Below are 12,485 nucleotides of genomic sequence, written 5' to 3'. Positions count from 1 at the left end.
ATTTAATTACATAAACTATTAAAAAATCATCCAATGCACAATGAATGAAATATTAAAATACACGAAATGGATAACGTATTTACATTTTAGTCATGCTCTGCTGTATAAGAAATCTGATAAACAACAAAATTCCATAACAGATAAATCTGATAATAATGACATATTATGAAAGGGATATTAGCTTTATGAAAAGTTAAATAGAAAGTTTCTTTTAAGTCATGTGCTACCCTATTTCTTTCTGTGATCATTAACTACTTTGCGCACACACAGACAAAATCCGTGGGCAGAGAAACCACAATCAACGCAAATCAGAAATTAAAATTAGGAATCCCTTGATAAGATGGACACAACAGAGACCTTAGTTCTGCCATACTATTAACTAGCTGGAAAACCCAAGACAGGTCTCTAGGCCTTCTCATTATTATTATTTGTAAAATAAAGCCCTACCCTATTATTCCATGAAATTGAATGAAATTCTATGAAATAAAGCCCTACCCTATTATATGAAATCTAATAAAATATCCTCATATTTTAACATCTAAATGTACTTCATAAAGTGTTCTACCTTCATACATTTTTGAAGAAAACTCAGCACTGACTGGACACCTCTGTGACAATTCTCCCAACCCTACGTAAAAAACCATCAAGAGGCTGCTCTTTACGGAGGGGTGACATATAACCCTGTATCCCAAATCAGACATGCACAGAAATTTCTTTTTAAATGAAATAGTCATTCCAACATTTAATCAACCATCAAGTTAAATAACTACTATCCCACATACTACTGATCTTAACTTAAGCAAAATGTATGGCCTTACTTTAGCATACAATTAGTAATACCATTAAAACTTATGGCATTCTTCCACAGAAAATGGAAAGTATCCTGTAGTGTGCACCATGCCACTTGGTTAAAGTCTGCTTTAAATAAACTGATAAAATACAGAAAAATTTTAAAATACATTACATAAGAATTCTGCAGTTAATTAAAAATAAAACCCACACACATATATATTCTAATGGCAACTACCAATACCTACTATTCCAGTCAGATCTCTCAAGTACAGGTATTCAAATATCACACAAACCAAGGTATATTTCATGGTTACAAGAACCAGGACAGTGACAATTAACCAAGCATAATAATAACTGCCTTTGTAACAAAGCTGATTTTGAAAATGAAATTAAATGAAGCATTAAAAAAAATCACTTTTAAACTCCAACTTACTGTCATTTTATTACAGTAAGAAGGAGCTTTTACAAGTCGCTCAATCCAACCTCTCATGAATTTTAAAACAATATATGTGAAAGTTTAATAAACTAGAATTTACTGAAATACATAAAATATTACTATTATAATCCAGTGAAAATTAGAAGGAAAAGTTCAATATAAAAAAAACTCATTTTCAGTTTTTCAGAAATATTGTAGAATACTGAGGGATAAATAAATCAATAAGGATACTCCCCTAATAGGCAAATATCCATTTCCTATTACAGGTAGAAAAAACTGAATCTGGAAGAAAAAAGTTAGCACACACAACTTAATAACATTACCATTCCCAAAAAGGATGCAAACTTGACACTCACTTTTAAAGATATGAAACTAATATACCTTTTGGTCATTGATACATACCATGTATGAAGGTAAAGTTTTTAGTGTCCCTGATTCAGGTCGGTGTGTAAAAGGGCCTTCAAGTACTCCTCGCTTAAGCATATGCAGTAACAGTTTTGCATACAGGTTCCGATTCTTCCTCCCCATTATTCCTGAACCTGTTCCCGAAGGCTCACACAGTTTTTTAATCCAAAGAGCACACCTCTGACGTTCTATAAATACATCAGAACTATTAGAAACTTGATTTTTCAGAAAATAAAACATTAGATTACAAAGTCCTATAATAGTATTTTTGCTTTAGTCTAGAACAGGGATCAGCAAACTTCTTCTGTTACGGGACGGATAGTAAATGCTTTAGGCTTTGTAGGCCCTGTGATTTCTGGAGCAACTACTGGACTCTACCACTGCAGTGTAAAAGCACCCACAGACCATATGTAAACAAATAGTACGGCTGTGTTCCAATAAAACTTTACAAAAACAGGTTGTGGGCGGGTGGTAGTTGGGGATAGCCATTATCTGCTGACTCCTGGTCTCAAATTTAACTTTATTAGTTAATTAGCAATTGGTCAAGACATGCAAAGAAATATTTTCACAAAAATCTCATCTCTGGATTACTATCAAATAAGTTTCTGAGATAAAATCTTGCTATAATTTTGCATCTCCAAAGTAATTTTAGATATATTGACAAATCTTTCTATAATTCTAGTTATACAAACCTAGAAGGAGATAAAATGCAATCCCTGATTTATCTAAGCATTTTAAACTTACTCTAAAATTAAATCTCAAACATTTTATTTATTAAAGCCAATAATTTCCAGGGATTTGTAGCTGATTTATTTAGGGTTTTCTTTTAATATCTCTAAAAATAATTGAGTGCTGTTTACATGTAATTTTGTGAAATAATTATCCTTTTAAAAATCTACCTAAAAAATACAGCACAGTTTAATCCACATATAATGATCTGCTGACCATATTATCTTGCTATGACACAGGATGGTTTTAGGTCTCATGAAAACCATTCTGATATTAATTTTTTATCAGTATAACTCAATTTGAGGATTACATATCTAACACAAATAATAAATCTGCTCTACTCTAATCCCTTAGTTTATAAAGGTCATTCATTTTTTTTTAACCTACAAATATCACTAAGGCTGGATTTACCACTTTGCAAATATCACTACAGGTATGACAGCTACGCCTCTAAAAATCTTTTGTATATTTTGCTGTGAAAATTACATAATCACAAAACAAACTTCATGAAATACTGAGTTTACTCTATACAAAACTAATAAACTTAAGCAAATAGTTTTTCAAGCTATGTATTTTCCACATGTACTAGCAAAATGAAATCTGTATCATATTCTAATGCCCAGAATTTAGTACAACAACTTGGTTAATGAAAGAATTCATTCCTCTGTGTAAACTGATAGGAAAAGCCATTATCCTATCCTTAGCCATAAACCAAAGTAGAATTTAGTTATAAGAAGATGTAAGTTATTATGAATTTCTAGCTCTCGATTTGTATTTGAGTTCCCAATTGCTCATTATGAATTAATTAAATAAAAGCAAGCCATGGATGTACCAATACTGACAATGTGCCATGAACCAAATATTATAATTATTCAATTCTATGTAACCTAAAATCTTTTTTTAAAAAAGGTAAAATATGAGGATAGTTTGATTTGAAATACATTTACCATGTGAAATTTTAATACAATTTTTTCTAATAAGCAGATCTAAGGCAAAAAGAAAAAAAGGTAGTGAATATCAGAAGAGGACGCAATATAGAAATATCATTAAGTATCATTCAAATAATCATAAATGAGTCATGAGACATGAAATAGTCATTTAAAGAATAGCAGAGGAAGAAAGAAGAGATTATGTCTGAAAAGGTTAGAGAAGAGGGCAGAGGAAGAGGGTCCATGGGAAGACTACGCTAAGCCCTGGACTAGGAAAGGTTGCAGGACCTAGAACAATGGGTGATGACAGAATGCATAATTCACATATTACACTCCCTTCACCTATCATAGCACCCCGGAATAAATATAGTAGTCCCCCCTTATCTGTGGTTTTGCTTTCCATTGTTTCACTTTTCTCGTTTCAGTTACCTGCAGTCAACCACAGTCTGAAAACAGATGAGTACTGTACAATAAGATATTTTGAGAGAGACTACATTCACATACCTTTTATTATAGTATACCGTTCTAATTGTTCTAATTTATTATTAGCTGTTGTTGTTAATCTCTTACTGTGCCTAACATAAGCTAAACTTTATCATATATATGTATGTATGTATAGGAAAAAACAGATTATACATAGGGTTCAGTAGTATCCATGGCTTTAGGTACCCACGGGGTATCTTGGAATATATTCTTCAAGGACAAAGGGGGAGTGCTGTATCTGCTACTGAGTCAAAGTTCCTCACTTTGAATATAGAGTCCGCTCAGACACCTCAGGGAAATAGGGAACTTGGAAAAGGAAAAAGCTATAGTTTCTTGGCCCTACTCCAAACCCTCCACACAAAAGCTACCAAATCAGATTTACCTTTACAGCCAACTTTATGCCTACTATAACTCAGAGAATCTCCCTAGTCCCCAAAATTATCTCCAATTGCTCTCTAATGCCTTTAGTTATTTGAAAATTCTCTAACTTGAGACAAAGAATCTTATTCCATAATTGGAAATAACAGGCTAGGAATTGGAGACAAAATAGCAACAAAAGCTCATTTATACTTGACTTTATTCAGTCAACCAATAAGCATAAAAGACCAATAATTATGCATTGATAAACAGAAAGGACAGAGAGCAAGTGGACAGTAGGCTCCTGAAAAAGAAAACATTTCCACAGAGGGAAAAAAAAGATGTAGGAAAAAACAGTTGTAGCCAACTTCAGAAATCCATGTGCTATAAGCTCATGACATATGAAAGGTGGCATCATAATAAGATCTTTCCACAGTTTAATAGGACATTGTCACTAAATTTCTATTTACCCTTGAAAAACTCTAAGTAAACAATCCTACATTAACAGTGAAAATTATTACTAGAGTAATTTAGCTTTGGTTCCATTGTGACAACTCATTCATTGGTTTAACTACATATTAAATAATATAAAGAAAAAACTTAATCTTAAGAATCTAATTTTCAAAGATAATCTTACCTGACCTATGGGGTAATTTTAGAACAAAGGGCTTCATATCTACCACAAAGTGATCAAATTCTGCATCCAGCTTCTCCCATTTTTCTTCCTCACTTCCCACTTCCATCATTCAGTCTGTAAAAAATTTAAAATTAAAATATTAAGGATCTGTATACAGAAAACTCTGATGAAAGATATCAAAGAAAATTCATGATATTTAACTCATTAAATATCAATTCTCCTCAAACTGACCTAAAGATTTAATGCAATTCCAATCAAAACCCTGCAGAATTCTTTGTAATACAGATAAGCTAATTCTAAAAATGTATAGGTAAAGGAGCTAGAACAGCTGAAACAATTTTGAAAAAGAGGAAAGTTGGAGGACTCACATTACCCTATTTTAAGATGTACTATAAAGCTACAACAGTGTGGTATTGGTGGAAAGAATAAACAGATAGGCCAATGGAACAAACTAGAGAGTCCAGAAATGAACCAACACAAACATGGACAACTTATTTTCAATTAAGGTACAATTCATGAAATTATACTTTTTATAACAAAGGATCCTACAACTGGATGTTCATATGCAAAATAAATTGCACCTCAACTGAAATCTCATGCTATATATAGAAATTAACTCAAAATGAATCACAGACCTAAGTGTAAAATGTAAAACTATAAAACTCTTAGAAGAAAATCTTTGTGACCTTGAATAAGGCAAAGGTTGCTTATATACAACACTAAAAGTACTATTGATAAAAGAAAAAAACTGATATACTGGACCTCACTAAAAACAAACAAACAAAAAAAAAAAAAACTGTTGCTCCACAAAAGCTTAAGGGATTGGAAGATAATCCATAGACTGGGAGAAAATATTTACAAACCATATATCTCCTAAAGGATTTATATCAGTACTATTTAAAGAACTCTCAAAACTCGACCACAAGAAAACAACTCAATAAAAATAATCAGAAAAAAATTAGTATCTTTACCAAAGAAGAAATAAAGATGGCAAGTAAGAAAATGAAAAGATGTTCAATATCATTAGTCATTACAGAAATGCAAATTAAAACCATAATGAGATACCACTACAAATATAGCAGGACAACTAAAACTAAAAATGCAAATAATACCAAGTGCTGGTGAGGACAGAGAACAACAGGAACTCTCATGCACTGCTCACAGAAGTGCAAAACGGTACAGACACTCAGGAAAACAGTTTGGCAATTTCTTACATACACTCAACATATGACCCAGAAATCCCACTCCTAAAATGAAAAATCTGTATTCACACAAAAATCCGAATGTGATGTTCTTAGCAGCTTTTTATTTTTTTGCAATCAGCAAACACTGAAAACAGCCCAAATGTCCCTCACCCAGGTAATGGATGACAGTGGTATATCTACAACATAACCTAGTACTCAGCAACAGAAAGGAATGAAGTACTGATACACACACAACAACATGGATAAACTTCAAATGTATTATGCTAAGTGAAAGAAGCCATTCTCAAAAGACCACATACTGGCTAATTCCATTTAGGACATCCTAGAAAAGGGAAAAAATACATGTATAGAGAACAGATCAGGGGTTCAGTGGAGAAAAGTCAGAATATAAAGGGATGGCATAAGGAAATATCTGGGGTGTTGGAATTGTTCTATATACACTGTCTATGGAGGAGATTACAAGAATCTATATATGTATAAAAACTCACAAAACTGTACACCAAAAAAGTGAATTTCCTATATATAAATTTAAATGTTTAATTCCCATTAAAAATTTTTAAATATTTTTCCTCATATTTCTTCCTAATTAGCCAGAAAAATACTGACTACAAAGGGGATATGCCCCCAAATCAGAAATGTATATTTTGACAAAATTTCTTAAGTTAAAAATATATCCAAACTCTACACATTCATTTAAATTGTGAAATGCCTCAGCAGGGATGTGAACTACATTATGCATAGTGCCCGATTTGTCGTTTATTCAATTTACAAATTACATATTTGAGAAAAAGCTCTGTTCTGTCTCATCTTGTTCCACAGACTGCCCTCTGCCTGCTAAACCAGCTTCTAACCTTTACCATGGTGTCTACCATTTTACTATCAACAACCTCTTCGTAGAAAGTTCTCTCTACCCTATCTCTGTAAGTAAATCCTAGCTTTCACTGGCTGACTTTACTTCCCTCACGTCATTAGAAATGAACCAAGTTTATCTCATTCATTCATATATTCTCTCTTTCGCTCACATGCACGCGCTTTCTCTCTCACTCATTCTCTGTAGTCTTTCACCCTCTCCACCCAACTTTGCCAAGGAAATACCCAGATGCTTCGCAACTACTTCTCTTCCAACCTCAACCCCAAAATTCCCCTCTTATGAGTCTCCAACCATCTGACTCTACCACATATTCCCCATTCTCCATCACTGCCATCTCACAAGGAAAGCCCTCTACCTGGTCCTCTTAAACTCTCTCTCCTTAGTCCACTAAATCTTTTCTTATACTCAGCAAGATTGTGTTTCCTTGATCCCTCAATGTGCTCCTTCATTCTCTAAGGGATTACTGGAGAAAAATGGCACTACCTTGTAGTCAGACAGCTTCCAATGTTACCTGAAACCTACTCCACAAAGCAGCTTTTAAAATTTTCCCAGGCCAGGCACAGTGGATCAGGCCTGTAATCCTAGCACTCCGGGAGGCCAAGGCAGGAGGAACCCTTTAAGACCAGCCTGAGCAAGAGCAAGATCCGTCTCTACTAAAAATTATGGGTGTATACCTACATGATGAGTGCAGTGCGCACTGTCTGGGGAATGGACATGCTTGGAGCTCTGACTCAGGGGATAGGCGGTACATGGGCAACGTATGTAATTTGAACTTTTGTGCTCCCATAATAAGGTGAAATAAAAAAAAAAATTAGCCAAGCGTTGTGGCATGCGCCTGGGGTTCTAGCTATTCAGGAGGCTGAGGCAGAGGATTCCTTGCACTCAGGAGTTTGAGGTTGTAGTGGGCTAAGATGATGCCACTCCACTCTACCCAGGGTGACAGAGTCAGACTCTGTCTCAAAAAATAATTAAAATTTAAAATTAAAAAATTGAAATTAAAATAAACTTTTTCCAGGTACCTTAAAGCTCCTTAAACAACTCATCCTCATTCTCAATTTTATAAATCTCTTGCTTCATGGAAAAAATAATAGCCAGGTGGTAATACCCCCAAATGCTATGTCCCCACCTCTCAACTTACCTCTTAGAGAAAACATTCTTACCTCCTCTGCTCCGGTATCTGAAGCAGCATTAACTCCCCCTCTGTCTAATGTCAATACTTCTACCAATCATCTATCAATTACCTCTTCACTATTTCAAATTCTCCATCTCCACTGACTCCTCCCCGTGGCCCAGCAGCCCTCATTCTAGCATTCTATTCGCTGAGTCCACTTCATCAACTCTACTTCATCAACTTCTATCCAGATCTCATCCCCTGTGAATTACCTAGTCCATCTCCATCATGCTACTGAAAATCTTCTTTCAAAGTTCACCAATGATCCATTAATTGCCAAATCCATAGGGCTATCTTCAGTTTACATCCTATTCGACATCTCCATGGCACCTTATACTTCTGACAACTCTCTACTTCTAGAAACTCTTCTTTGACTTCAGTGGTTCCATCCACTCCTGGGTCCCCTACCACCTCTCAGATCATTTCCTCTCCATCTCTCAATGGCTCTTGCCCAACATTAAAATAAGATTCTCCAGTGCTCTTTCCTTAGTCTCCTTTTAATTTGACTTTTCACACTCTCCCTGGGAGATCATATTCAATTCCATAACTTCAAGTATTAACTTCATGCCATTCACTCTTAATTTTGTGTCAAACTCCAGACTCTCTTTGCAACACCAGACTCCTATTTAAAAAGCCTCCCGGACCTATTCACTAATGTCCTGTTTGTTACCTAGATGTACATGTCCAAAAGAATATTCTCCATGTTTTTCCCCATAAACCTATTCTACCATGTTATACTCTGTTTGATAGCATCATCATCTACTTCATCTCCCAAGCTAGAAGTTTCGATGTTAACACTCTCTAAACCTCCATAAACCAATACATCAACAAATACTCAGAAATATCTCCAAATCTGCCTGCTTCTCAATTCTCACAGCCATCATCTCAAATAATAATCTGCCTGCCACTTTCTTGAATTACTGCAGTAGCCTCATGACCTGTCTCCCTGCTGTCACTTTTTTCTATTTGAGTCCATTTTCCTCACTGGCACCAGAATGAGTTTCCTAATGACATAGCTAAGCCTATCACTCCGTTTAAAAATCTCTTGTGACTGCCTACAACAGCATACTATCCAAACTCAAAGTTAGGCATGCAAGTACCTTTGCATTTAGGCCTATCCTTCACCACATACAAACACACACACACTTTGCCTAACTACACCAACCCACCAACAACCACTTCACTCTTGTCAAAATGAACTCCTCACCATTCTCTGAACACAACAATCCCTCATCTGATCCCACACCCTTTTCATGGGCTGTTACCTCCGCCTGAAGTCTGGTAAATGCAGCTCAAATGTCACTTCTGAGTGAAGGAAGCTGGCCCTGTTTCCCTAGACTGGTTGTTGCTCCATTCTGTATAAACTGCTTACATCTGTGGAATAGCATTTAGCATGCTTTTTTACACATCTGTGTATTATTTACACATCTTCCACCATCTGTAAGATGCTCCTAGAAAGTAATGACCATGACTTACACATTTTCATAGGTACCTAGCATATTACCTGGTATACATTAAAAGCAGGGGAAATGATTGCTAATAAATGCTGAATAAACATATTAATGTCTCACTTTTATGTAACTGTTTGTTTAATATTTCTGAGTATCAAACAGGTACGTCTTCCAGAATAGGAATACTGTATGCCCTTAATTCCATTATCAAAACTGGTCATCCTACCTTCTGTGTTATAGCAGGAGAAACATATTTTCAAATTCACTTCACACATATCAATTTGGTTAAAACAAATTTATTTAAATGCATTTTCTGATTAGTTGGTTGGTTTGGGGATTTTTTGTTTGGTTGGTTGGTTTTGTTTTACATCCCTGCAATATATTCCATCTACTTGGTAACCACTGCTCGATGGTGATACTAGAACATAAGGTTGAAAAGCCACTATTCAAATGGATGAACAAACCAATGGAAACTCATAAACCCAGATGAACTCCCAGGCTTAAACAGCGTATCCCACCCATCCACTCAAACATCTGCCTGAAAGCATCCACAGCTATGGCTAAACAGAAAGATTCCTCATAATCACTAATTCTCAATAAATCCTTTGACACTGGCAGTAAATGTTAGTGTTTAATGTTAGAGGAAACTAAAACTCAAGTTAAATGACTCACTCAAAATCATGAAATTAAGCACAAAGCTCAGATTAAAATTCTGAAATCCCTAGCTCTCAGATTCATTATATCTAACCACTTGGCCATTTACATATAAGTCAGCAATATCTCCAACTAATAAAAAAGTATTTTGAAAAGTAGAAAGGCAATCTGAATTGCTATGATGACATGCAATACGACAGTATACGTTTTTTAAAAAAAAGAGAAAGAGTCAAAGTGATATTTGGTAAAAGCTAAAAATACCTTCAAGGAATTCTTGGTATACAAATTACACCTTATAAACAAATCTTATCTACTTAGTTCCAGCTAGTCAAAAAGTTTCATACCATCTATAAGAATTGCAGACTTAAATTATTAGAACTGAAAAATAAGCAAAGCTACATCTTTGACTTAGGCTTACAGTGTGCCTACTAGTTATATGAATTACTTCCAGAGTAAAAAAGAAGTGAATTGGGTGACTTGTTTATAGCTATAATCTATATTTGGACTATGTCTTTTATTAAGCCCAGTGGCATTGTCTTTTTATAAATCTGCTTCTTTGCAGACGCCTGCAAAATGGGCTAAGACCTTCTCAAGGTGCTTAGCTGCCATTCAAGTCAGCATAAGCAAACCACAAATATTAGAAGCCACAACTGCTAAAGAATACACTTCACACACATCGGGCCCTTTGCCAAATAAATAACAACAAACATGCTCCTGAAAGTTGTGCAAAATCCATTTTGTTCAATCAAATCATACTTTAAATATACTGTGGGTCATTAAAAAAAACTTGGACTATCAATACATTAAAAAGGCACACAGATGCACGTTTTATCTCCCTTAAGCATTTGGATGTTTTGACAGGAGCCTTCCCTGACTGTGCCAGTAGCATACTGTGTGCTTCAGAAACCTATCCCAGTGTATTCCCTGGCTCGCCCTACCAGATAGGCACTATTTCCATGGCCAATTCGGAGAGGAGGAAGCTGAGGCTTAGCAGCGTGAAGTGACTGACTGAGGTTCCCATGGAAAGTGACAGCTGGCCCCGAACACTGCACAAATTACCATGCACTCTACTTCGCTGCAGCCCGACCACTGTGAAGAGTCTCATGGCATTTCATGTGCCTTTTCTATCTAATTTTTACTCATCTTTAAATATGCAAGAAAAATAATTTTAAAAAGTCAGCCGCGCGATAAGAATAAAAGCTGTTCACATTTACTTAGGTCATTCTCATAAACACTTAAAAAAATAATAAACTCCAGAAACACTGGGAGGCTTCCAACAAGCTGTGATGCTGGGATAGAGCCTTCCTAAGCGAACTGTCTATAATGACTGTTTCTACAAACCAGCGCTCTAGTGCTGCCCTAACGCAGCTGACACGGATTCTGCTCCGGGAGGGATGTGAAAACTGCAGCGGTACCGCTCGGAGCCGTCACGTCCTCGGCCGCCGGGGTGGGCACCCGCTTGCGCGGCCCGCCGAGGCCCAGGCCCTGCCGCTCTCCCACCCTGTCCAGGACACAGATTTCTTCCCACAGCGACAAACCCTTTGGTCAGATTTATGGACCACATCATGCTGATCAGCCTCACCGGCTGGTCAAACTTTACTAAGAACTTTCCCAACCCGTCCCCAGACTTGATTTCACTCTGCAAGTGACACGGCAGCGGCTGCGCCGAGACCCCTCCACACGGGTCGCGCGCCCCCACAGGCCGGGAGAACGGGCCTGGGGCCTGCGGGCGACGCCCCTCCTCGAACGAGCCCGCACGGGCTGACGGCCGCCACCGCGCGCAAAATTCCACTCGAGAACCTGGTGGGAGGGGGCGGGGAAGGGAAATTAGGAAAAAAACGAGAACCTGGCGCCCCTACACGCAAGCTTTCCGCTCGGCTGCTACCGCCGCCGCCGCCGCCGCTACCGCCGCCGCTGCCAAACGGTTTCAAATCCTTGCGGGCCGCTTAGTCTCCCCAGCCCAGCAGCCCGGGGGCGGGCACTTCCGAGCTCACATTTCCCCGCCCCCTGCCCCGCCCCTCCGGTCGCAGCTGGTGCTCCGCGCCGTTGCCGTGGCGACGCTCCCGGAGGCCGCTACCACGGCTCCCCTGGCCTAGGGCGGAAACTTCCGCGCTGGCATTTCACCGCCCTCCGGCGGCGGCGTGAGCGCGGCGCCGTTGCCATGGCGACGCTAGGGCCTGTGGCGCAGCCTCCGGGCTTGCCTTCCGGGACAACCCGACGGCTGTCTTGATGGTGCTGTCCTCCAGCCTCCCGTGCAAAGAATGGCTTGTGAACACTTTAGGGGCCGTGGAGAAAGGCCGAGTAAAAGACACAGAGATTGGGATTGCTGGAGGCTGTTCACAGTGAAAGAATGTGAATTTACTAG

The 12,485-nt window shown here is 37.7% G+C and overlaps 1 protein-coding gene across 4 annotated transcripts in view; it reads right to left on the bottom strand.

Annotated features, from left to right (window-relative positions):
* CEP112 (centrosomal protein 112) overlaps nt 1–12,104 on the bottom strand; it is a 376,462-nt gene extending 364,358 nt beyond the window's left edge. For 2 of the 4 annotated variants that reach the window (XM_069481637.1, XM_069481639.1), the window contains exons 1-3: nt 11,967–12,104; nt 4,769–4,882; nt 1,631–1,821 (exon numbers count right to left, since the gene is read on the bottom strand). In XM_069481637.1, coding sequence (XP_069337738.1) covers nt 1,631–1,821; nt 4,769–4,877 — 300 coding nt within the window. In that variant the 5' untranslated portion in view covers nt 4,878–4,882; nt 11,967–12,104. Of the gene's footprint in view, nt 1–1,630; nt 1,822–4,768; nt 4,883–11,620; nt 11,861–11,966 lie in introns of those variants that run through there. The other 2 variants (XM_069481638.1, XM_069481640.1) reach the window with 1 other exon arrangement.
* Between the last annotated feature and the right edge of the window lie 381 nt (nt 12,105–12,485).

This window comes from Eulemur rufifrons, chromosome 9 (genome assembly GCF_041146395.1).
Source record: "Eulemur rufifrons isolate Redbay chromosome 9, OSU_ERuf_1, whole genome shotgun sequence".
Classification (NCBI taxonomy): Eukaryota; Metazoa; Chordata; class Mammalia; order Primates; family Lemuridae; genus Eulemur; species Eulemur rufifrons.
The sequence above is the reverse complement of the archived record's forward strand: the minus strand, read 5'-3'. Positions and strand labels throughout refer to the sequence as shown.